Below are 27141 nucleotides of genomic sequence, written 5' to 3'. Positions count from 1 at the left end.
TTCAAGCCTTTTTGAATGAAATTAATTATTTCCACGATATTCTAATTCTTTGAGATGCACCTGTAAATAGTCCTGTGTACTGTAGTGTTGCAAAATGGTCCTGAAGAAACGTTATTTCGTTCCAATGTATACAAGCTATACAGAGGAATGACAAAAACCCACTTAACCACATCTCTTCTGAACAGTTTCTTACCTGGAACAAGTCCTTGGTGATGAGGGACAATCGCTGCATGTGGTCACTCACACTCTTCAAGTTTACGTTCTCATACAGCACAGTGTGGTAGATGTCCAGGAAAAAGTGGAGGGAGTACTGATAAAGGAAGTGCATCTGCAAAAGGGAAAAGCTGTCATTCTTAATTTTGCATGATTATTCAACCCAAAAGTGCCCTTGACTATTAGACAGGCTATGGACATATGGAATATTGGGAGGTTAACAATTACGGTCAACAGAAAGCTTACATATCACATATAAAGCTTGAACGATTGGGATTGGCCGATCATGTTATGACAAGAAATCAGTATCGGCTGAAAAATCCTGATCGGAGCAACCCTACCAACAAAGTCTTTGGTAACATACTTATGATCAATAGCATGCCCTTTAAGTTTCCGGAACTCTTTCAGCAATAATAAACATTAATGTGTACTATTAATGTATTCTACAGGACTACTACAATCCAAAGTAGCACCATCTGCCATCTCTTATTTAGCTTCTGCAATAAACAAACTGCCAAGCTGAGATCTGCAGTCAGACCTGGTTGAGAGACTCCATGGTGAAGTAGATGCTGCTGCAAGCAGAGGACAGCGACAGATACTGCTGAGACACAGTTTCCACTTCCTGCATGACTATGTCGGTCTCTTCCACTTTCCTGGTCACCTCTGCCGCCTCTTTCTTCAGGTTCTCCAGTGTAGTGATGATTGTGTCATCGTCTAGTATTCGACCCTTGACCTCGTTTAGTGCCTGCAGGAGGGACTTCTCCAACTGACGCAAACGCAGCTGGAACTCACCTGAAAATGATCAGATTCAATTCTGAAATTTCATATTACAATGTCTGGAACTTTTCAGTCTAATCAGAATTCAGTTAGTAATTCAGCTCTTAATAGTACGGGCATATACAAACAATACAATAACTGATAACTGCTTTACCGCTGAATCATTCCTGCCAGTCTGTTCATTCAAGAATGAATTTATTTCCATTATTAATAACATTTCTATTTTTATTTTTATTTTTTTTAAATATAAGTTTTAGATTAGAAAGGTAGTCTTTTTTGATTAGGGATAGGGAACCAGAATACATTCATAAAATACTATTATTGACCTACAAAGCACTAAATGGTCTTGCACCACAATATCTAAGCAAACTTTTGGTTTTCTATGATCCGCCACTCCTGCTTAGAGGTGCAGGCTATTCGACAGTACCTCGAATAGCGAAGGCTACAGCAGGGGGAAAAGATTTCTCTTACAAAGCCCCACAGTTATAGAATAGCCTTCCAATAAGTGTTTGGGACGCAGACACAGTCTCAGTGTTTAAATCTAAGCTTAAAACATATTTGTTTACTCATGAATAGACTTTCCTATACACAAATCACCACCATCTTCAAAAAACAGCTAAAGACCCACCTCTTCCGTAAACACCTAACCAACTCATTAAAAATAAATAAATAAATAAAATATTGCACTTACATCTCTACTCTGCACACTTTGCTTCTTCTGGAACTCAATTAATGGATCTTGTATGGTAGCACTACTTGTATTGTTCTCTGCTTGATATATCGCTTTGCTTGTATTTTCTCATTTGTAAGTCGCTTTGGATAAAAGCATCTGCTAAATGAATAAATGTAAAGCACAGTCTTACCTAACAATCTCTCCCTCTCTTTACCTCCCTCTCCCCTTCTGTCGAGCCACGCATGATTTTATGGAGATAACAGAGATCCTGATCCTTTCTGCTCTCCATACCTGCCTGATCCATTCGGATGCCCTACCTCTGGATGGAGCTCTCAAGTCCAATTCCACATGGACATTCTCACTGTAGTTGCTGGGACTACGGTTGCTACTTTGGCCCTGGGACTACAATCACCACATACAGTTTTGCACTCGGGTCTCCTTTGAACCGTATACTAGTTCAACAAACAGACTTCATATTAAACCATAATAAACTTTCCTTTACTTTTACACTATCTTACGCTATCTGTTAGTCACTATCTGACTAACGCAAGTAAGTCACATTGTAAATATGCTCTTTCCCATAACAACGCACTAAAACACTGCCAATGAATAAAGAATCAACAACAAAGAATTCACAATATTGTAACGCAAGCATACTCACTGTAATATTTCAAGAGATTAGGTTTTCACACCAAGGGCAGTTTTCACATGTTTTTGTTGATACATATAAGCTTAAGTAAACAAAGTGTGTGAATATTTGGTTTAATTTTTGCATTTTCCCGTCAACTAAAATGTCATTGACCAATAATTTATGCCATTTTAATCAGCGTTAAATTGACTAAAATTAATAAGTGACATGACGAAATACTGACTAAATTTAAAGGATCTTTTCGTCAGAACACAAAAACTATTTTTTGACTTTCCAATTCCAATGTTTGAATATTCTTAAGAATATTCAAGTTGATTGCTCTTTGAAAGGGTGTACTTGCATTACTATGATATATTGTCATTATATCATTGGGATAAAATCAGTCCATATAGGATTTCATACTGTTTCGTAGTTTTTTTTTTTTTTTTTTTTTTTTTTTTTTAATTGTTGCGGCCAAAAAGGCTTGATTTAGCTTTTTTCTACATTTGCGGCACTTTTTGTGCTTTTATTTATTTTTTTAAAATTGAAACTACTTGAATTGGCGAAACTGCAATTACATAAAATTGTGTTGCAGTCTTTCACAGTGATGTTTGTTGGTAAATGAGACCTTTTAGCTATACTCATGTTTGATGCATGTGAATCGAAGAGGGCTCTGAATGAATGCGCGTTGTGATGACGTCACATGACGTGTCTTGGACCAAATATGTGGAATTTTGAAAAATTGCAAGCTTCTCCCAAATACTGCAGTTTGCGCTTGATTTTGCATAAATTTCTATGATCGCAAAATCCTGGAGGGACTGATAAAAAGGTCTTAAAATTACAATAATATTGTTTATCGCAATTATTTCTGGGACAATATATGGTTCAACAAAAGTAGTTATCGTGACAGACCTAATGCTGCCATCTTTATGTTACCAAAATATAAACACAACATTGAACAGGAAGCCCTGTTGACAAAAGGGGTCAAGTGCTGGATGGGCCAATCAGAAGTCACGCCGCAGTCTGTGCTCAGTGGCGTTGACTGGGAGAGGCTGACCTTGTCTGACATAAACGAGTACATGACTGTTGTGGTGAGCTTTATCAACACACGAGCTCAATAAATAATGCCCTTGGCAAGTGTTGAAAACTTTCCAAACCAGAAACCTTGGTCTGAAATGCCCTGCAGAACGTGTATGTGCAGACCACCACCTACAACACAGCACTCATATCAAGGGACACGTTGGATTATAAATTGGCATCCTATCAACTAAGGAAAACCATCAAGGATGCCAAGTGACAGTATAGAGATGCATTTCAATTAGGCTTGCTGCGATAGCCAGTGTTCCAATACCCATGACTGTCATCACAAACAATTCTAACTCCATCATTAAACTTGCTGATTACGCATGAATGGTCTGATCAAGAACAGTGCCGAGCAAGTCTGTCTGAAGCAGGTGGACATCCTAGCTCAGTGGTGCCTAGCTAATAACTGAAAATGTTTACTTGCCCCCCCCATCTACTTTCTGAATGTTCTTTTTGGGGAAAAATAACTACGTATTTAAATCAGTTTTTTGTGGTCACCTGAGGTTATTTGTTTGTTTATATAAAAGTTAGTGAGGACCACACAATTGTTATTTAGGCCTGATAAATAAGAAGATCAAATTGAAGGAGGGTGTACTTTGTTTTTCTCATGACTGTACATAATTGTTTTAATTTTAGAAATAGTTGTTACAGTTTACATCTTGTTTATTAAGTTTTGTTTGAAGAGGTATTTTAGCCTAAGTGGTTTCTGTTATTTGCTTCTTTGAGGTTATGTTTCTTTGTAGAGCTAACCTCTCATTAAAAGGGGAATTAGTTTGGTCATCCTGTTCAATAACTTGCAACATGAAAAATATCATTGTGGATCATGATTGGCAGATCACCCACCTCTAACAGGATCAACATAATTCACCATCTTCAATTTACAGGAAGAAAGTTGATTTCAACCCCATTCAACATACTAAATTATACTTGCCATATTGAAAACAGCAACATAGGCTACAGAACTGAGAATGTCTAAATGCATAGAGAGATTAACATCTTGGGACCCATAATTAAAGACAGAATTGTGAGGTGCCAAGGGCTTCCCAGTGATATTTCTTACCTTGCAGTTTGAGAAGGTCAGAGCGCTTCTCATCCACATCTGGTCGCTCAGCCTTCAGCACCTCATTGAGGCACTGACTTTGCAGACTGCTTCTGGTCACCGTGAAGTTTACAAATGTAACACGTGAGCAAAGGTCTGGTGGGAATTCCACCTGTTAGAAAATTGATTAGAAATCATCATATGAGCTGTAGAGAAAGGTTGACATACATGTACAGTAATGCACACCGTGGAGATAAAATGGAGGACGGGGAGTGTGCACTTGCCGTTGGGTCTCGGGTGGAAAGGAAGATTACAAAGGAAGGAGATAAGTCAATATCCTGGTCTCCTAGGGTGATGAGGACTCTTCCACCAGTTCTGCGAACCTCTCTATTGAGCACGGGGTTTAGGATGGGGTCGTAGCTCTCCACATCCTGAAAGGTAGGGAGAAAAGTTGGATCGGAAGGCATCTTGTACAGTGTTTCCCCACACGCAAGGAATACTTGGGTGCTGCACCCAGGAATATTGACAATTACTCAAGTGCATTTAGTCCTATTATAACAAATAAATAATTTAGAAATTTTAATTTTTAAATAAAGTAAATAAATTATGCTGATTTACCAGTCACATATCCAGGAACTGTATGGAATGCTGTTTAATTAATTTTAATGAAGCTGAAGCACAGTGCACTAACAGAGACCCATAAAAGGTGTGTATTAATAATTATACCGTACATTGGATTCAGAAAGTATTCAGACTCCTTTACTTGTTGCATACTTCATGTTGTGGATTTGATTTTGAATAGATATAACTGCCATTTTTACCCATCAAGCTACACTTCATCACCCATAATGACTAAGTGAAAATGTCATGGAGACACTGTTTCGGTGCAAAAGCAAAACATCTTTGTTTAGCCTTCTGAAAATGGACGAAATCAGTGGTTACTTTTTTATTTCTAATGCTTTTCCTGAGCAGTAGAACCAAACGTTTGCTTGTGCACAGCGCATTTTACAGAGGACATCCTCCTGAACCTGGGCGAGTACAAGGCAGGCTACACACAAAGGCTACTCCTGAAAAATGGACAATTTTGCGCTTCTTTTTTATGAAGTATCTGCTACTGACTGTTCAAATGCAGAGTTTTGTGTTGTGGCTCAGTTGTAGACCTCTGCTAACGTGCAAGCTAAAGTTTGCTAAGTTGCCTCAGTGGTTAGCGTTTGTATGTTGGTGCTCTGACAGACATTGATTGTAGCTGCTGTTGTGATTGATATAAACCCTTTCAAGATACAATCGAATCACAAGAATCTTAGCCTTCCAAAGATATATTGCATGAGTACCCATGTGTACAAACAAGCCGTTTAGAGCATACTTAGCCCGGCCGGCGTGGTAGGAATTTAAATCGAATCTGAAAGACGAGAGTTACAAAAAAAAAAAAAAAAAAAAAAAAAAAAAAATCACTATGAAACGTTCTGCTCAAGTCATGTTTACAAACTTGCTTCCACTTGATCATCCGCATTTTCTGAAACAGCCTCAGGCTCAAACTGATACAGTAAAACCGACGACATGTTGCTTAAGAGCTTAGAACTGCTTTAGAAGCTTTGTAGGCTAAAGCTAAAGCTAAGGGGCATTACTTTTCCGGACACACGCAAGGCTTTTGGCCAAGAACAACGCAAAAAGTCAGCTGGCAAAATCAGAGTACTCTGGGCTTTTCGAAAGGAGGGGCTTTGGACAAATCGGAGCGTTTTAGGCAGCCTAGAAATAGAGGTACTGCTATAAGCTACATAATTTGACAAATAATGTGTTTTTTGAACATTAAAGCATGTTAATCTAAGTTATTTCACCCAATAAACAACATAATTAACATTTAAAAATCATATGACATGACCCCTTTAAACCAGAGGTTCGAGTCTCTTGGCTGCTTCACGGGACAACTTTTAGACATTTTTCACATTACGTACAAGGGTAGTTTATTTTCACCTGTGTCTATAATGTTTGAAAATTATACCCATACATTTTTGCTTGATCATCTGCATAGCCTCTGAGGACCGTATCATACACTTGCTGCATGCAGGGATGAGTGCTTTCGGAGTCATACTTTTCATTTGTTGCAAAATAAAATTATGTACACACAAAAAAAAATGTGTTGTATAATTTTATTTAAATATTATATATATATATATATATATATATATATATATATATATATATATATATATATATATATATATATATATATAAAAAAATATATTATACTATACACACACACACACACACACACTGTATCTCACAAAAGTGAGTACACCCCTCACATATTTGTAAATATTTGATTATATCTTTTCCTGTGACAACACTGAAGAAATGACACTTTGCTACAATGTAAAGTAGTGAGTGTACAGCTTGTGTAACAGTGTAAATTTGCTGTCCCCTCAAAATAACTCAACACACAGACATTAATGTCTAAACTGCTGGCAACAAAAGTGAGTACACCCCTAAGTGAAAATGTCCAAATTTGGCCCAATTTGCCATTTTCCTTCTCCGGTGTCATGTGACTTGTTAGTGTTACAAGGTCTCAGGTGTGAATGGGGAGCAAGTGTGTTAAATTTGGTGTCATTGCTCTCACACTCCCTCATACTGGTCCCTGGAAGTTCAACATGGCACCTCATGGCAAAGAACTCTCAGAATCTGAAAAAATTAATTGTTGCTCTACATAAAGATGGCCTAGGCTATAAGAAGATTGCCAAGACCCTGACACTGAGCTGCAGCACAGTGGCCAAGACCATACAGCGGTTTAAGAGGACAGGTTCCACTCAGAACAGGCCTCGCCACAGTCGATCAAAGAAGTCGAGTGCACTTGCTTGGCGTCATATCCAGAGTTTGTCTTTGGGAAATAGACGTATGAGTGCTGCCAGCATTGCTGGAGAGGTTGAAGGGGTGGGGGGTCAGCCTGTCAGTGCTCAGACCATACGCTGCACAATGCATCAAATTGGTCTGCATGGCTTTTGTCCCAGAAGGAAGCCTCTTCTAAAGATGATGCACAAGAAAGCCTGCAAACAGTTTCCTGAAGACAAGCAGACTAAGGACATGGATTACTGGAACCATGTCCTGTGGTCTGATGAGACCAAGATAAACTTATTTGGTTCAGATGGTGTCAAGCGTGTGTGGCAGCAACCAGGTGAGGAGTACAAAGACAAGTGTGTCTTGTCTACAGTGAAGCATGGTGGTGGGAGTGTCATGGTCTGGGGCTGCATGGCGACACTGGGGAGCTACAGTTCATTGAGGGAACCATGAATGCCAACATGTACTGTGACATACTGAAGCCATCTTCCTTCGGAGACTGGGCCGCAGGACAGTACTCAAGCATGATAATGACCACTGCCTTGCTAAAGAACCTGAGGGTGAAGGTGATGGACTGGCCAAGCATGTCTCCAGACCTAAACCCTATTGAGCATCTGTGGGGCATCCTCAAATGGAAGGTGGAGGAGCACAAGGTCTCTAACATGCACCAGCTCCGTGATGCCGTCATGGAGGAGTGGAAGAGGACTCCAGTGGCAACCTGTGAAGCTCTGGTGAACTCCATGCCCCAAGAGGGTTAAGGCAGTGCTGGAAAAGAATGGTGGCCACACAAAATATTGACACTTTGGGCCCAATTTGGACATTTTCACTTAGGGGTGTACTCACTTTTGTTGCCAGCGGTTTAGACATTAATGGCTGTGTGTTGAGTTATTTTGAGGGGACAGCTAAATTTACACTGTTACACAAGCTGTACACTCACTACTTTACATTGTAGCAAAGTGTCATTTCCTCAGTGTTGTCACATGAACAGATAAATATTTTTTAAAATGTGAGGGGTGCACTCACTTTTGTGAGACACACACACACTATTTATATATATATAAATAATGTGTGTATATATTCTCTCTCTCTCTCTCTCTCCCCCCCCCGCTTCTCAGCTGCATTACCACCTCGAGTGTGCATTATCTTTCTAATAGTTCATTGTCAATTATTCCTTACATATTTCTGGAAAATCTAAATTTGGCATTTTGATTGTTGTTTACTCTGTGCTGTGCTGGACAGTAGGCAAACATTTCAGTTAACTTGGCGAAGTGATATGGAACTGTAATGTGGTCAAGACCTGACTGGAACTACTTTAGCTGTGCATTTACTGAAAAATAATTACACACCTCAGAACATCTGTCAGCCAATCAGAATAGACACATCAACAGCACTGTAGTGTGTGTGTGTATGGATTAGAGATGTACGGATGTGTTGGCCGATAAAGGCTATTTTGCCTGCTATCGGCCGACAGTTTAAAAACATCCGATGATCAGGGCCGATTATATCCTGTCAATCAAAAGAGGGCGGGAAAACACATTGATTTCATGCTGCGTGTAAAGATGATGTCTATTGTGTGATATGATGACAAAACTGCAGTTTATAAGCTCTGACTCGGCGTCGAGTCAATCATCCCCCCCCCCCCCCGAATTAAAGTGCAAGTACACCACTGAAAGATTTAAACAAAGATGAGTTGACAAAATAAATATATATAAAATATACAGTGAGGGAAAAAAGTATTTGATCCCCTGCTGATTTTGTACGTTTGCCCACTGACAAAGAAATGATCAGTCTATAATTTTAATGGTAGATTTATTTGAACAGTGAGAGACAGAATAACAACAACAAAAATCCAGAAAAACGCATGTCAAAAATGTTATAAATTGATTTGCATTTTAATGAGGGAAATAAGTATTTGACCCCTCTGCAAAAGATGACTTAGTACTTGGTGGAAAAACCCTTGTTGGCAATCACAGAGGTCAGACGTTTCTTGTAGTTGGCCACCAGGTTTGCACACATCTCAGGAGCGATTTTGTCTCACTCCTCTTTGCAGATCTTCTCCAAGTCATTAAGGCTTCGAGGCTGACGTTTGGCAACTCGAACCTTCAGCTCCCTCCACAGATTTTCTATGGGATTAAGGTCTGGAGACTGGCTAGGCCACTCCAGGACCTTAATGTGTTTCTTCTTGAGCCACTCCTTTGTTGCCTTGGCCATGTGTTTTGGGTCATTGTCATGCTGGAATACCCATCCACGACCCATTTTCAATGCCCTGGCTGAGGAAAGGAGGTTCTCACCCAAGATTTGACGGTACATGGCCCCGACCATCGTCCCTTTGATGCGGTGAAGTTGTCCTGTCCCCTTAGCAGAAAAACACCCCCAAAGCATAATGTTTCCACCTCCATGTTTGACGGTGGGGATGGTGTTCTTGGGGTCATAGGCAGCATTCCTCCTCCTCCAAACACGGCGAGTTGAGTTGATGCCAAAGAGCTCCATTTTGGTCTCATCTGACCACAACACTTAAACCCAGTTGTCCTCTGAACCATGCAGATGTTCACTGGCAAACTTCAGACGGGCATGTATATGTGCTTTCTTGAACAGCGGACCTTGCGGGCGCTGCAGGATTTCAGTCCTTCACGGCGTAGTGTGTTACCGATTGTTTTCTTGGTGACTATGGTCCCAGCTGCCTTGAGATCATTGACAAGATCCTCCCGTGTAGTTCTGGGCTGATTCCTCACTGTTCTCATGATCACTGCAACTCCACGAGGTGAGATCTTGCATGGAGCCCCAGGCCGAGGGAGATTGACAGTTCTTTTGTGTTTCTTCCATTTGCGAATAATCGCACCAACTGTTGTCAACTTCTCACTGAGCTGCTTGGCAATGGTCTTGTAGCCCATTCCAGACTTGTGTAGGTCTACAATCTTGTCCCTGACATCCTTGGAGAGCTCTTTGGTCTTGGCCATGGTGGAGAGTTTGGAATCTGATTGATTGATTGCTTCTGTGGACAGGTGTCTTTTATACAGGTAACAAGCTGATCTTAGGAGCACTCCCTTTAACAGTGTGCTCCTAATCTCAGCTCGTCACCTGTATAAAAGACACCTGGGAGCCAGAAATCTTTCTGATTGAGAGGGGGTCAAATATTTATTTCCCTCATTAAAATGCAAATCAATTTATAAAATTTTTGACATGCGTTTTTCTGGATTTTTTTGTTGTTATTCTGTCTCTCACTGTTCAAATAAACCCACCATTAAAATTATAGAATGATCATTTCTTTGTCAGTGGGCAAACGTACAAAATCAGCAGGGGATCAAATACTTCTTTCCCTCACTGTGTGTGTGTGTGTGTGTGTATATATATATATATATATATATATATATATATATATATATATATATATATATATATATATATATATATATATATACACACACACACAGCACAGAAAAATACATGTGTAGAGTAGTATATTTCATATCCAGTTACTGTTAATATATATATATATATTTTAAAAGATTACATATTACCAGTTTGATGTTCAATGATGTAGAAATGCTTTTGTTTGTGGTAAGGGAATGTGACTAACAGGAGTTTTTTTATTTATTTATTTTAATTCAGTCAATGTTAATATAAATTAATAACATTCAATAAGTTAAGAAATCTTACTTTAATCTTCAGAATTTAGTTCAAGTGTTAATGTTAATTTGAGTAATGTGTTTTCTGTTTATGAGACCAGTAACTGTGAAACAACTTGTTGAAATGGAGAGAATAAAGTTTTTATATTCATTTATTTCAGAATTCTTTTAAATTAATCATTATTAATTTATAAGAAGGCAGAACTATCGGTATTGGCCGATACCACTCTGAATAATTGGTATCGGCTGGGAAATTTAGTATCGGTGCATGTCTCATATATATATATATATATATATATATATATATATATATATATATATATATATATATATATATATATATACATATATACACATATACATATACATATATACACATATACATATACACACACACACATACACACGCACACCTGTCTGCTTGTTTCAAAACATAGGAAGAATTTGTATTGCTGGCAACTCTGCTCAACTGCAATAACATACCTGAACGAGTAGAGGGTTACCAAATCTCAGGGCACTCTCCAAGTTCTTCCTGAAGGCATCATCCAAGAAGCTAGTGCGTGTGATCTTGCGGTCCTTGTACTCATTCATTATGAACTCTGTGGCCTGGCCAGATGGATCGATGATCAATGGGTACCTAGAAAAGGCATGGTAAAAACATTTACATACTCCTTAGTTGATGAGTAGAGTGTACATGAGCTGAATTCCCTGCAACTTGCCTGTTGAACCTCTTGAGCATGATGGCATTTTCAGTGCAGAGATCATCGGCAGGCAGAGAGTTGGCCTGCCAGCGCAGCCTCTCATCGGCATTTGACAAATATTCTGTCCTGGCTATGTCTGTGCGGAACTGGTATTTATGAAACATTAACTTATGTAAGCATTGAAGAGTACAATCCAACTCATAAAATCATTAATACATCTCAATGGTTATTGATGCCAAAAAAAAAAAAAAAATCCATCTCAAACTGAGTCCTGAGTACCTGAATGTTGGCCTGTTGGAGGTGGTGAGACCAAGTGGTAAACAGGTTTTGCCTCATTTGTTGGTCAAAGTAGCCAGCATAGGCGATGAAGGCACCTGAGAGCAGACAGTCACCAGCAATGGTGGACATCTGGTTCTTGAAAGTCTCACTAGTCTTCTCCCAGCGCTCCCGCTCAGCAGACAAGCTCTTTAATAGTGCCGTGCTACGGTTCACCTGAATTTACCGGAGTTAAGAGTGTTTCTTTTTTCTTTATTTAAGAAATAGAATGATAATGGCATTTGTACTCTTGGAATTTGTTTAATTTCAAATGAGCAACCTATAGTTAAAAAAAAAAAAAAACGAAGTGACTCACCTTTGCTTCTACTGCTGCCAGGTCAGCTTTGATGGCCTGAGCCTCAGAGATGAGCACAGCATACTCCTCCTTATAGCGGGCAATACTGGCCTCCAGGTCCCGGATCATCTGCTCTACTTCTTCTGCTTTGGTCTTGTTGTCCGTGGCATCATCCTCAAGCTTCTGCAGTTCATTCCTTAGAGGCTCCACACGTTTCAACATGTCTGCATAATTCAACTACACACAGGCAAGTAGAACTTACCACTGCAGTTTTACAAGCATCTACTTGATTAAATTAATGACATTCTAAATGACTTTGCATCTGTTCAAGTTATGATTTAAAGTACAGGTACATTTTCTTTACAGGAGAGTACATTGTATTAACACAGATCATTGTCGTTATTTTATAAAATAAACAAATCAAAGTAGCACATGAAAAGAATGATAACATTACGATTTCATGAACTTGTAGTAACTCATTGCCACATTAAATTGTGCATACAATTAACTGTCAGCATACAATAAAGAAATATTTTTTTTTAAATCATGGCCTGTCCAGTCACTTGCTTAACTCTCAATATTAGGTTTTCATGATGCAAACAGGATCTGCTGGAGTGCTATTTGTTCATAAAATGCCAAATAATGAGAGTGAAAGACATTGTTCATTAACATGATGGATAAAACTAGGACTATTTATGCAGCAAAATATTGGTAATGGACTCCTTTTAGATTTTTATTTGAGTGATCATCTCATTCATACATCGTTGCATAAGTCTTATTTTTAAATGGTCATGATTTTATGAAACAGCAACAACAACAAAAAAACAACACATAAGCAAAATAAGTTATTTTAATATTAAGAAAAGTATATTAGAGGCCAAAATGGAACTAAGTAGTCATGTTTGCAAGTTGCCTGAGGGAAATATCAATGTTTAATGTCCTAAACTCACAATCCACCTTAATAGGAACACCTGCCCATTTAAGCAGTTATCTAATCAGTCAGTCATGTGGCGGCAGCACACTGCAGAAACTCAATCAGACACAGGTCATGAGCTTCAGTTACTGTTCACATCAAACATCAGAAAGGGAAAAAGTGCAATCTCTAGGACTTTAACTGTGGCATAGTTGTTGGTGCCAGATGGGCTGGTTTGAGTATTTCAGAAACTGCTGATCTTCAGGGAATTTCAGATGCACACGCACCCACGCACACCAGTATCTAGAGTTTGCACAGAATGGAAAAGGAAAAGGAAAAGAAAAAAAAAAAAAAAGAAAAAAAATTCCAAAAAACACCATGCCGTTTGCGAAGGGTCTGCAGGCTGAAACACCTTGTTACTGAGACAGATCCGAGAAGAAATGACCAGTCAGTCAATACTTCATGTTTATTAATTTTAGTCAGTTTTACTCTGACTAAAGTGGCACCGAATATTAGTCAGCTGCATTTTAGTTGCAGAGAAAATATTCACACATTTTATATTTTAACTTAAAAATGCATCAACAAAAACATGTGAAAACTGTCCTTGTTGTGAAAACTTGATCTCCTGAAATATTAGTGAGTACATTATTATAATACAATATTGTAAAGTCTTTATGCTTTAGTTATTCATTGTCCGTGTTTTAGTGCATTGTTATAGAAAGAGCGTATTCAGAACGTGACTTACCAGTCTCCCCATCGTATTACTTGCATTCAAGTTCACATTAAGGTCATTTTGTGCAGAGGCAAGTTGTAATGTTATATTTATGCTGTGTACATGTCTGCTTAATGTGTATAGAACGTGTTTGGGTGAGTTAATTAACGGGCAAGTACAGCGATTCTGCTTACTGTTGTTCTTTCACGGTTCAGCTTCATCTCACGCAGCTTAACCGGACCAATCCCTGATATTATTTACTATGGACTGTACTATATGAAATACACTGGACTTTTGAAGAATTATTCTTTGTAGAATTTTCTTCTTCATAAATCATTGTTTGTGCATCGTTAATATCTAGGGTCTCAATTTTTCAATAGTATGTTTTACATAAAATTGGTGCTAGTTCTTGCTACACAAATTAAGTTCAAATTTAGTTTTTGTATGCGAATGTGCATCTTTCTTTTAAATTTAAAGAATATGCAAAGTTCAAATTTTAATGACAGCTCTAGAGCAAATGACAAGACAGAAGCAGAAAGAATGGCTAAAATGTAGGTGACAAATACAAAATCACCTGTTCTTTTCCATACTAGATCAACAGTTTCTGAAATACTCAAACCCCTCAAGTCCATCTGGCACCAACAAGTATGCCACTGTTAGTCACAGAGATAATAGTTTTTCTGCATTCTGATGTTTAATGTAAGCTCTTGACCTGTATCTGCATGATTTTATGCACTGTGCTGCTGCCACATGATTGGCTGATTGGAGAACTGCATAAAAGTGCAGGTGTACAGGTGTTCCTATTAAATAGGACACCGTGTACTTAAGTAAAAAGCAAATACAAATGATCAGTTAGTTATACCTTTTTGTTGGCCTGTAATGTACATTACAAAATACAGCATGACATAAACCTGCAGATATCTAGACATATCGGTTAAATAAAACTGGCTTGTGCTGACCTGTGCAATGGCCCATTTGACCATAGGCCCACATGCCAATGAAGCCCTGTTGACCTGTTCGTAGTTGTAACTGGGGTTGGAGATGTAGTTCTTTTTCATCTTCTCACGGATAGCATCACTGTGTCCCAAAACATATACAATCATTATAAGTCAGGCTTCAATGTTATCTTTGGCAAACCAAAGGGATGGGATATTAAGGGATGTAAGCGGGGAAAGAATGATGAGGATGAGTTTACAGGGACTTATAAGCTACATTGCCACCATTTGATGTTTGTAATTAACCGTACTTTATATCTGATTTGAAAAAGATTTACTGGTCTCTGGAATCTTCTGTCATTCAAAAAGATCAACAAATTCACTAGAGCTAGTATAGTTTTGAGCACTTGGTTGTTGAGACATGTTTGAGACATTAAATGTTTAAGGACCAAAATAATGGTCAAACAAACACTTAATACTGTTATTACATACACCCAGCAAAATTACATATGAATGGAAACAATACCTCATGTCCTCAGAGACAAAGTTGACTATGCTTGAGATGAAATTGTCTCTGATAATAACTTGTCTGATCTTTTTCCAGTCATTAGTTTCCTCCCCCAGCAGGAGGCAGATAGACTCTAGTGCCAGTTTAACAGCAGCAGGTGGGTTGGCCATGGCACGGACTTCAACAAGATGCTGCTTCTTTATAGAGCTGACAGCTGGGAAGGTAAGGGAGGGTGGAATGGGGAAGGGCAAGAAGGTAGAGGGGGATGGAGAAAGGGTGGGCAGGTTTTAAAACCATGCAGGACTGATGGGAGTGGGGAGGGGTGGCAGGAGCCAAATAGCTGTAGTGTATGAGAAAGTGGACTGTGTTTGTTTCAGTCACATTAAGTGCTTCGAGATATTAAGACAAAACCGGAACGTCTAAATAAACCCAATTTGAACCATGTAGGACCCTTCATGTAAACTGATGTTAGATCTGTGCACAAATGCAAATGTGACAAGCACCTCTCTCTCATACACAGGCAAACAGTGGCTCCATGCCACACACTACAGTCACCTGATCTCTTCAGCAGAAAAGTTAACGATAGTGGGGATGAAGTTCTCGCGCATTATGATGGAGCGTATCTGCTTCCAATCAGTGGTGCTCTCGCCCAGCAGCAGGCAGATGGACTCCAAAGCCAGTTTGACCGCTGCCGGTGGGTTGGCCATGGACCTCACCTCCACCAAATGCTGCTTCTTAATGGACTTAACAGCTAAAAACCAACCAGGCAAGAAAGGGGAATATTGGAGCAACAGAGTGCAAAGAAATAAAGATGGGGTGAAAAGAAGAAGACCAGAGACGTTAGCGTAGACAACAGAGGATATTAATCATCAGAACAAAGTAGCAAAGAGTAGGAGAGGGCCATGATGAAAAGCTAACAGGAAATTTGCAAAGTGCTAAAACAAGACAGAGTTCCACAGCATATGTAGAAAGCAGAAGATTATGACTGCAAAGCACAGAAATATAATTTCTCCTCTTCTTTAGTCATTATCTAATTTATCATCAGTCTAAAAGAATAATTACATTTACAAAACAAACACAGAATTTAATTAAGCAGAAAGTAAAGGTCAGCCATACCATTCTGAGCCTCAATTACAGCAGGCTCCACCTGGTCCAAGTCTTGCTTCACTCTTAACTGTTTGTCCTTGATAACTTCCTGTTGTTTGTAGACCGCTTCTTGAATCTCCTGACTCATAACCTGCCAAGGAAAATGCACACTTGTGTTAAAGCACCATACACAATTCAAACAAATACTATTAATCGACTGTTAAGTAAGCAATCTTGTCTTGCCTTCTTCTTTTCAGCCTCTTGCTGGTCTTTGACCATCTTCTTTAGCTTGTCATTGGCAGCAGCATTCTTTACCTCCAGCTCCTGGCTCTTAATTCTCAGATCTCGGCGCAGCTCTTCAACCTGGCAAACAGCCCCAACATTATGATTAAAAACTATTAGCTGATTATATTAAAAAAAGAGCTGGGAATGACAAGAGATCCAGCTTGTGATGATAAAACAATGTAATGATCAACACTGACATGGCAGCAGCAGTGCAATACAAAAGTTTACAGGTGCAACCATCTCCATAACTAATGGTACATTAGGAGTAGATGACTGTCAAATTAAAAATATTCTACAGTTCAGCTGCTTCAGCCAAACGATAGTTGGTTATCATCAACATCAGAAACACTGCAAGCTGTTCGAGGTACATGAATCAGAAAAATCAACCACTGGAAAATTCCTAAAAATTTGTCAGTACATTAAGAGTAGTACATGCTGAGTTACCTGATCCACAGTCTCTTTGATTTTACGCAGACCAACATTAAGATGCATTTGCTGCTCTTCAAGCTCACTGCGTTTCTCATTGAACAGGTTGGCATAGTGGTTGATGAAGTCCAGATAGTGACGTGGAGTGATGGCCATGGTACGGCCACCACGCTTTGCCAAGCGATTATTAGCCTTATGACATGGAGGAGAATAAAGGAAATTAAAGCTCTGATGCACAAAACCTTTACCAAAACAAAATACATGCTATGACACACAAAGGACAATTCTGTCAAATCAAACCTGGTGTAGGGTCTGGTGAACAAACACACAGCCATTGACAATCGCCTCACGATGGGTGGGAGGTTGGGGAAGCTTGTCATAAACAACAGGCATGTAGTCTGGTACTTTGTAATTGGGCTTTTCCAGGTCCATCTTACTGGTGAACTCTTTGCCCACCTGGTAGAGAGCCTCAGTGGACCAGTCACCAAACCAATTCAGCACACACCTATACAAAAATGAATCAGAATCACATAATGAACAAACAGGTCTGTAGAAAGTAGGGGTTATCACTTTAGTTATAACGCAAAAACAATTTCTAAATGTTGCAGCAGGACCTTTGTCTTTCTGTTAATAGATACCAAAAAGTAAAGTTCACTAATGCTATACACCCATAGTAAAGGTAAATAAAAAGAACCTGTTAAATAGAGCAGGAGAGGTGGCAGCTCGGTCCTTTAAGCCCTCAGATGAAGGGTTCATAGTGAAAACCACATGCAGGTTCCTGATCACCTGGCTAGTGAACCACTTGTACAATTCCTCATGAGTATCCAACATCAGGCCTTCCTTCTGGGCCCCTTCCTTACATTGGGTCATCAGTGTAGCATATTCATCACCCTCAAAGAGACCAGGCACCTGCACAAAATAATTTTTTATGATGAATCAAAGTACCTAGTCAAAAGATACTTTTGACTAGATACTTTGGGGGGGTTGGGGTGTTGGAGGGAAGCGGGGAATGGTAAAATTAATTTATTTTAAAATTTAGCCATTTTATATTGTTCCTGAGCCTCACTTCTCCATTGGCCAGCAGTGTGTTCATACGCTCTAGGAAGCCTGAGTCCAGCACATTCGATTCATCCATGATAAACGCAATCTTCTCATTTTTGCATCCAGATCTACGAAGGACAGTTCGCAGGTCCTCATCAAAGTCTTCACCTGTGTACTTCCTATGGACCTGTATAAGCATAGTCAAAGTCAGTGCAAATTTTTGGACAAATCCATTCCCAGTCTCTGAGACTGCTACAAAACTGCAACAGTGTGAAACACTACATTTTGACCATTTAAAAATTGCTTTAATAGAGCAAGACCAACATAAATGCATTATTTTTGGTCTTTGTTTGTGCTAACCTTGATCTGATAGACACTCAGACCATTCATCCAAGCCACAAAACGTGAAAGTGTGGTCTTTCCTGCACCGCTGACACCAATCAGGAGTAGATGGCCCTGTGGCTGACGGAATATTCTGGGAAAAATAAGGTCAAAGTGTCAAGAATTTTTAATCAGTATGCCAAAAGCCCTAAAGAATCATATATGCATTAGGGCTTTTGCATCATAATGCATCATAACGCATCATAACTGCTGGGAAACTCACCTGTCAATTCTCAACACATGGTCCAGAACCTCGTTGAAAAGCACTAGAGGAACATCCAACTCCTCCTCATAGAAGACCTTTAGACGGGCCTTAACATAGTCACGCAGCTCCTCCTGCTCAACTGGGATGTAGTCCTACAAACAATTCATACATTCAACTTAACTGAATTGGAAAAAGATCAATAGCTCAATTTCTTAGGGCTCTAGTATAATGGCTGCAGTTAAAAAATTCCTTGAAATCACTTTTGAGAGCCAGTTGCTGTAGAGGATGGGCCGGTTTAAGGCCTTCTCTCTGTTTATGTTGGGGAAGTGCTTCAGAGCCACACTGTCAATGTTCTCATCAGTCCAGCGTCTCTCCTCATCCTCCACCAGCCTGTTGACATGAAATAATTATCAAGTATTCCAATAAATCTTCAAGCTTAAGAACACAGGAGTTCTGTAATTTGTATGACTGTGCATGCTTTTAAACTATAGGAACTATAGGGGTGTAACAATACACAATATTCAAATTCAATGAGAATTTGATATGGTGATGCCTCAACACAGTACGCAAAGCAAAAATAAGCACTGCCTGAATACGAGTCTTAGATTTCCATTTTCAACTTATTAAAATGTTCATAATTTTAAAGGTACAATAACTGAAACGTTAAAATAAACAACGTTTGTGTGATCCATTCCGACTTGGTATATAACAGCCATACATTAGAATGCAACAAAAATAAATCATGGGTAGCTTTTGCTGTATAGTTGTATGGTCGCAGTATTAGTGTAATAACGTATTATATGCATTTTGTGGATTCGCCACACTGTAATCATTCGGTCCAACTCTTACTGGCCATCAGTCCAAAAATTACCTTGAAGCCAAAGTGCCCCCTTAAACCAGACCTTGATGCTCTTGGGGATTCTTTCAGTTCCTGCTTGCTGCACAACACAGCATACTAGAGTCTAACATTCACTTGTGGAAAAACAGCGTTTTTTTTGGAAATCCATTTCCAACATACTTTTTCAGAGGGAGTGTGGAGTATAAACTTACAAGTTTATTACACCACACATAATACAGTATAAGCAGTATTTTATGACAAACCACATACTTTATTACATAGTGTTGAATGTTTTGCTCGATACACCGACATATAAAATCAAGAGGCTTGTATATAAATAAAACAATAAATGATACGTAAACAAAATTAAGCTTTGTATCTTCCTATAAACAAAGTCAACCATCTGGCCCACCTATCCTGGAAGAGGCGCAATGCCTCATGGGCCCAGACACGGATCAGTCCCTCCACAGGCAGCGTCTCAAGTGGCCGTAGTGCCTCGAAGATGCCCCTCACCCAGCGTGTCATCTCTCTGGGTGAGTAGATATAGTGGGGTTGGGTGTCCTGTGTGAAACGCTCCTGTGGTTGTTAAAAAAAAAAAGAAAAGAAAAAAGCTTAGTTAAAATTAGGACTAGCAGAAAGTATAAATCTGAACCAGTGTTTAAGCACATGAACCCAGCCCAACCTGAGACATTGTGTAGAACTCCACCATTGCAGCAGTGAGAGGCTCAGCATAAGTACGCAGCGAGGGAATGAGACGAAGCATGGCCCTGTTGAACGTGCCATATATCTGAGTTAGGGAGGCAGGGCCTGGATAGTCCACATACACAACTGGAACATGCCGCAGGAACCTGAAATACAAGAACATATTGAGTAAGGCTTGAAACATATTGCCTGACGATTATATGACTATTATGCATCTCCATATAGTGTCAAAACAGGGTTAGCATAAGTTTAATTTTTTGTATTTCAACTTAACTAAATCAGTGAGAGACAAACCTGTGAGAAAGAGGTTTCCTGCCAGGGTCTGTTGGAGGGTTACAGGCACCCACAAACTGGATCCTTTCCAGTTTTACCCAGGTCTGATCAGAGGTGCGATAGAAGCCACCATGTTCCACCATCTACAAAGCAAATGTGGAAAATGAGAACAAAAATTGTGGTGCTGCCAGGGCTCTATGGTAACAATTTATTTAGGAGCACTTACACTCCTAATTACAAAAATGTAGGAGCACAGTCAAAAATTTAGGAGCACGGTTGAAGTTAATTTTTTTTTTTTATTTTAGAGATGGTAACAATGTGCCACAATATAATGCACAAGTAGGCATGAGAAAACTTGAGCTTGTCAATTATGACAGAATTTAGGAACATAGTGTGAGCCATGACAAATTAATTTACCGTCTGATAAACTAAATGTAATATTTTCAGATAATTTTACAGATTGTGTGCAAAAAACAACCGTTAACCTGTTCCACCTTGTAAACAAATACAATAAACCTCAATGTTAAGTCTTTGAAGTCTACTATACTTAAATATATTTAAAGCTACACTATTAGACATTTTCCACCATCAGTTCTGGGCTGGAGCCAGTTCTCGATCTGCTCTGCATATATTATGTATATATCTAAATAATCTCATATAGGATGTGATGGCAAGTTCATTTATCCGCCAGATGCAAAGGGCTTTATTTGAATGGTGTTCATTAGAGATGTCCAATCAGGGTTTTTATGACCCAAACTGATCCAGACACCAATCTTTTTTTGTTTAAATTTTAATCAGGAAGTCTGTCAAGTAGTTAAATGTAAGCTCTCTGCTCATGGTCACTGTTAACTGAATTAAAATAATAGCAATGAGAAATACTGTTAGTTAATTGATAAATATTTTATGCTTGTTTATTTTAATAATCTTTATTATTTTTTAAATATCTTAAGCAATAAAGAGTCCTGATTTAAAAGTAGACCAACACAAGCATGATCCATATTAGGAAAAAGAAGGCTAATAGACTTCTAAGGAAATGGCCTACTAACCTTAATGTAAAATTGATATTAACTGAAGTTTATTTATGAAGTTATTATAATATAAATAAATCATTTAATATAAAAAATAGATAACTAAGCACATTATCTGTCCTTACATTTTATTGTTTGTTTGTTTGTTTATCAATTGTTCATCAGTTGTTCCTTTTAGATGGGTTCCCCCAGTACAGTGCTGCCATGTCTGTTTTTAGTGTTTTTTGAGGGATTAAATAAAAACATGAAAACTACCATTGACTTTTAGTGAAATCTGGCAACCGTGACTTACAATGAAGTGAATGTGCTGTTTATTAGAGTTGGTGAAGGGAGAGCGGCATAGTACTGTATGTTTACACACTGAACAGCTGCTACTCTTGATTAAGATTGCTGAGGAATTATTTAATAAAGAAGTTTGAATTAAACCCCCACCTTGTAGCACTAGCATTATTATTAGTTTACGCCGCCCGACACCGCTATGGCTACACGAGCAGGTCACAATCGCAGGTTCAGGTCATTTTGGGTGATCAATATAATATGGCGGTTTGTGAGATCAGCAAGTTGAGAGAAGTAGATGATGTACAGTGTTACTCGTCATCACAGTCGCACAAAGTACTTCTCAGTCGCAAATGCTAATGACATGGTCACACTGCTGCCCAAAATACTGATGTGCTGACCAAAAAAAATAAAAATAAAAAATAAAAAATAAATAAAAAAAATACATGTCTAGCTCAACCCCATACCTGTCTAAGAAAGGAGATGACTCTCTGTGTGCCATACTTGTCCATATCAGGCAGATTGATTTCATCACAGAATAGCACCAGCCACTTGCCTAGTTGCACAGGGGCCAGCACAACGCCATTGGGTGTGCGGCGGTATTCACAGTAGTGATCAAAAGTTTTCAGCAGCAGCTCTGGTGTGGTGGCACTGGAGAAGTTCAAACCTACAACCTGTGGAAGTGAAATTACATAAATAAAATTGACAGTGACTCCATGAAAAAGCACTGAGAGGCTTGAACTCCAGCACAGAGACATACTTCTTTTAACATCATTCTTAAAACTTTTAGGTATCAGAGGTCATTATATTTCTGCTCCGCCCTAGATTCCTTTTAGATTTAGCATGAGGCTGTTTTTAGCAACCCAAGTTCCCCAAATTTGTAGCCATAGCCAATTCATAGATGCAATCTAAATCTGTCCTGTTCTGCATGTCTGAACTTGTTCCCACTTCATGTAGTGCATGCCATCCTATTGAAACAGATGCATTTCTGTTATACAGAGAGCTATTGTTATTTATAAGTAAACAATGTCAATCCATGTCAGTGTTGTTGATTTCGTCAACTAATTGTTACAGCCATATTGAGATCATTTGAAATTCATGCCTGTTTATATGCTGTCAGGATGTTAAAGTAGCACCCACCTCCATGTCAGGAAGGGCACGGAGGGCACTAAACAAGGTCATGGTTTTTCCTGATCCAGGAGGGCCACACAGCACCAGAGGCTTGTGCTCAGCCAGCCAGGTGTAGAGTAGAGCCTCATGCCGCACAGTGTCCAGAGTAGGTACCACCACATCGGGCGCAGCCACCTTGTGAGTTTCCACCTCAATCTGAGGCACCTTGACTTGCCATGACTGCCACTCACCTGTGATGGACACCTGGGAGAAGAAAGTTAACACAGGGTGATAAATCTGCTGTATTTCTAACATCGGGTTCATTTCAGATTAGAACACAGTTGGCAAATTACTGTCTATTAGTCCTGCTTGCCTAAAACTATTGTGACCATATTAAAACAGAAAATTTTATAACAGACAATGAAATTCTTTTCTATACTTAGGGCAAAAATGATCAGATTAGTACGATTAAAAATGATCCGGCATGATAATTCATTTGCTCAACACTCAACGTTATAATGCAGTTGACATATTTAGTTAACAATGTGCCAAAAACAAAAAAGTTGCATATCTTCACCTCATAATCGATGATTGGCACATTAGGTGCAGATGGGAGAGCCACTGTGGTGATGCGACGAATGTATTCTCCAAGCTCTGCCCTCATCTTCAATTTGCCATCACCAGAGAAGGACCACAGGACGGCATAGATCAGATATTTCTGTATGGTGTTAGACAGAGCAAAAAAGTCACATGATCATCGTAGACTCAGCTTCTCTCAGGTAAAGCTGGAGCTCTAGTTACAACCTAGCTACTTCTGTTCTGTAACCTTGATCTGTCTCATGCAATAAACAGCTCCAAATGCACTACTAAACCAGTGTGCTTGATTTATAAAAACACTGACCTGTATGTACTTTTCCAGCTGATCAACAGGCATAGGAAAGTCAGGATGGTTGTTGTTATAGAGAGCTATATTACGGCAGGCCTGGTGCATCATGGAGAAAAGGGAGCCCAAGCAGCGCAGGCGTGTAAAGTCCATTATGTGCTCCATTTTAGAGGCATGTTCAAGGGCCTTGATCACAAGCCCTGTGGAAGTGAAGTAGGGCTGAAGGATAGCTGCCACATCCCTCTGGATCTATGGATTAAAAAGTCAGATGCAGCAAACATGCTCAGTACATCTCAAATGGTCCAGTAACTATAAAGTCGGTTGCTTGACCATTTTTAATTTTTCAAAATCATCATAAAAAATTATCATTAAAAATCCCACAACGGATATCTTTGTGTGATGGCACACGACAAATTTAGGTTATACAGCTGTTTACAGAAACTTCTATATGAACTTCGCCTTGGTCTTAGCTTCTTGGAACAAAAACTGATCTCTAGAGAACATTAGAAGGTACACATTTTGAGCCAGATTTGAAGAACCCTGATCTATCCTGTTGGTACAGGTGTACAGTTGGTATGCGTGAATAGATTTTATCCAAATATGGAATTAGTGTTCAGTTGGGTGTTTTACAAATGAATAGTGTCAAACATAGCTGTGGTGTTGTTTCTCCTGTGATAAAAAAAGTGACTTCTGAGATATAGTTACTTACTACTTTATTTGTTATTTTTATATTACATCCGTTCATTTTTCAAATTGCATGTATAAAGAAGTCTTTTCTCCAGATTTCTACCAGCCCTAGCTCTGTAACCAGTAGAATCTCAAACTCACCACAATGCTTCTATAGAGGACTTATATCTGTGAACTGCACATTCTGGCCCAATAAAAAATAAAAGACAAAAAATAAAGGAAGAGAAGTTTTAACTAGTGGTTTTTCAATGACAACACATAGCCAACACAAAACCACTCTCAATAAAATAAAATAAATAAAAGTTATCAAGAAACCTGTATTGGACTACTTGAAATAGAACTACCCAGATACAAAAGTGGTTCAATTCAAATGTATATTTAATGCAAAAGAGGTGGCTTTGGTTTACAGCTGGAAAACTGATAGAGGTAAACCTTTTCTAAAGAATCAGTAAAAGTGCGCCTGTATTAACTAAAGCATGACAACAGAACAGCTGCGAAGAAGCCTAGCCTAAATGAAGGAATGTTCAATTACCTGTAGCATGGGGGAGGCAGCCTCTTCTCCTTCATCCTCAGCACCTTTGCGCATGCGCTGAGCCTCATCTTCGCCTTCATCCAAGGCAATGCTGCGCAGGCGGGACAGGAAGTTGCTGAAGATCATGTCAGTGCTTAGAACATCCTCACTGAACCACACCATGCCACAACGGGACACAGTGGCCAGTGTGGCATACTTTAGGTCCTGTACCTCAAACATGATCCGCACCTACACAGAAACAAGCAACACTCCACCTGAAACATCACTTTTCAACAGACTGTAAAGCAGACAGTTTATATTAAAAATTCTAGTCTAGGCAAATTACTTAGTATTTCAAATTATAATTGCTTTTATTGTACTGTAGATTAAGCAGAGTTTTGTACATTTGGAGGGAGGCTGAGACGTTCTCCATTGGGCAGCGTCAGTAGCTTGTTGTCATCCAGCACAGAGTTCAGGTTCTCTACCCACTCAGGATCTACATCACCATCAAAAATTATCCACTGTCTTTTCTGCAATTCCCCACGCACATTATCAATGATTCTGAAATAAGTGAAAACCATCCATATTAACATCAAACTTTTAAGGTAAGCATCAAAGAGTATTCATCATAACACGACTTGATTATAAAAATAAATAAATAAATAAATAAATAATAAAATAAAAACAGCTTTTCACAAAACTAGTTTCTCTAAATTAACAAACTCAATGCACTTTTTGAAGGGTGTTGGGATGACTGCTGGACTTCAGAAGCTTACTTTCTAAGCACATGTGTGAAGAGCCCATCTGTCCATTCACGGGTATTGGGGTCCAGTGTTCCATAGAGGTGGTCTTTGCTTATGGCCTTGGGGTCGATGATATGCGCCACTCCCTCAACACCCTCTAACCTCTCCAATGCTTTGAGTAGCACACGCCAAGCCATAGTCTTCCCACTACCTGATGGACCCACCATCATCAGGCCATGATTGATCTGGGTGATTTGGTATAGCTGAAGAACCTGGAAACAGAAAATGAAAGGTATGAGACAGCAGTTACTCAAAATAAATAGATATAAATCTTTAGACTCTACAGGCATGGACTGAAGTTCCAATTAATGATGCACAAGAGGTTATTTAATAAAAGCCAAAGAACAGTTGAGAACAAACAAATAAGCTGTTAAGAAAGGAGAAGAAAAAGAGACTTTGGGGGTATAAACAGTAAAAATTCTTATAATTATGTTATCACGCATGTTATAAAAATGCTTAAATACTGCAGAGTTTATTTACCTTTTCCACCCACATGCTTCCAACATCATCACCATCTCCATACATAAGATACATCTCAGAGCAGACCTTCTTGAGCTCCTCCCTGAGAGCAGTCATCTCTCCGCGCATGTACTGCACACCTGGAAAGACGTCTGAGAGCAGGCTGAAGAGCAGAGGGATGTCCTCTGCCACCAGCTTGGGCACCATGGTCTCACACACACTCTGAATCAAGATCTGGTCAAGAGAGTGTTAGACTTTAACATTTTAAGATAACAAATAGGTACGAAGTTTTCTGTGTGACCGAGTCATGCATCACTTCAGTTTCATTTCCCCTTCACTACTTGTTTTTGCACCAAATGATGTATATTCTTTAATAAATCTGAGATACTTTGAGACAGGTTCTGCCCTAATAAACAGTCTAACAATTCTCTCATTACCTCCTGCTCAGGAAGGTTCTCTGCGATCTCATTCTCGTCCACATCCTCACCGCGCTCGCCCTTCTCTCGCTTGATCTTCTGGATGCGCTCTCTCTTCACATTTCCAGCACTGATGAGCACACTCTTTAGAGCTCGTAAGCCAAAGTCGTAGTGAGATTGAGAGGAAAGCTGCTCATCACAGAGCCTGATAAAAATATACAAGCTTTACTTGAGATGGAAGGGTGACATACTAAATTCAAGCTAAATTTTACAGCTTAACATCAGATTGTAAAAACATTTAGCTTTAGAATTCCTAAACACAGTCTATTTTCAACATTTACTTGCTTGACCTGATTAACAGGTAAATAACTACATGTTGAACATCTCAAAGTTTGAGTTATAATAAAATATTAAACTATGGATTACTACAGTACTTGAAAAATGGGACGATCTTCTTGGCGAGGGTCTCAGCAGTGCGGAAGCC

The 27141-nt window shown here is 39.1% G+C and overlaps 1 protein-coding gene across 2 annotated transcripts in view; it reads right to left on the bottom strand.

Annotated features, from left to right (window-relative positions):
- dync1h1 (dynein, cytoplasmic 1, heavy chain 1) overlaps positions 1 to 27141 on the bottom strand; it is a 75130-nt gene that overhangs the window by 18956 nt on the left and 29033 nt on the right. Inside the window, exons 30-61 of one of the 2 annotated variants that reach the window (XM_017475842.3) lie at positions 27092 to 27141; positions 26679 to 26862; positions 26263 to 26475; positions 25756 to 25994; positions 25384 to 25540; positions 25001 to 25228; positions 23800 to 24030; positions 23476 to 23616; positions 22929 to 23162; positions 22256 to 22462; positions 20506 to 20627; positions 20192 to 20357; positions 19922 to 20085; positions 18932 to 19061; positions 18690 to 18823; positions 18446 to 18560; positions 18111 to 18272; positions 17739 to 17953; positions 17345 to 17549; positions 17063 to 17236; positions 16577 to 16696; positions 16364 to 16484; positions 15803 to 15998; positions 14764 to 14881; positions 12201 to 12416; positions 11849 to 12061; positions 11588 to 11715; positions 11352 to 11505; positions 4698 to 4844; positions 4435 to 4585; positions 752 to 1005; positions 194 to 328 (exon numbers count right to left, since the gene is read on the bottom strand). The exon at positions 27092 to 27141 is cut by the window's right edge and continues 191 nt beyond it. In XM_017475842.3, the coding sequence (XP_017331331.1) occupies positions 194 to 328; positions 752 to 1005; positions 4435 to 4585; positions 4698 to 4844; positions 11352 to 11505; positions 11588 to 11715; positions 11849 to 12061; positions 12201 to 12416; positions 14764 to 14881; positions 15803 to 15998; positions 16364 to 16484; positions 16577 to 16696; positions 17063 to 17236; positions 17345 to 17549; positions 17739 to 17953; positions 18111 to 18272; positions 18446 to 18560; positions 18690 to 18823; positions 18932 to 19061; positions 19922 to 20085; positions 20192 to 20357; positions 20506 to 20627; positions 22256 to 22462; positions 22929 to 23162; positions 23476 to 23616; positions 23800 to 24030; positions 25001 to 25228; positions 25384 to 25540; positions 25756 to 25994; positions 26263 to 26475; positions 26679 to 26862; positions 27092 to 27141 (5424 nt within the window). Of the gene's footprint in view, positions 1 to 193; positions 329 to 751; positions 1006 to 4434; positions 4586 to 4697; positions 4845 to 11351; positions 11506 to 11587; positions 11716 to 11848; positions 12062 to 12200; positions 12417 to 14763; positions 14882 to 15265; positions 15462 to 15802; positions 15999 to 16363; positions 16485 to 16576; positions 16697 to 17062; positions 17237 to 17344; positions 17550 to 17738; positions 17954 to 18110; positions 18273 to 18445; positions 18561 to 18689; positions 18824 to 18931; positions 19062 to 19921; positions 20086 to 20191; positions 20358 to 20505; positions 20628 to 22255; positions 22463 to 22928; positions 23163 to 23475; positions 23617 to 23799; positions 24031 to 25000; positions 25229 to 25383; positions 25541 to 25755; positions 25995 to 26262; positions 26476 to 26678; positions 26863 to 27091 lie in introns of both variants that reach the window. The other variant, XM_017475841.3, reaches the window with a different exon arrangement.

This window comes from Ictalurus punctatus, chromosome 9, assembly GCF_001660625.3.
Source record: "Ictalurus punctatus breed USDA103 chromosome 9, Coco_2.0, whole genome shotgun sequence".
Classification (NCBI taxonomy): Eukaryota; Metazoa; Chordata; class Actinopteri; order Siluriformes; family Ictaluridae; genus Ictalurus; species Ictalurus punctatus.
The sequence above is the reverse complement of the archived record's forward strand: the minus strand, read 5'-3'. Positions and strand labels throughout refer to the sequence as shown.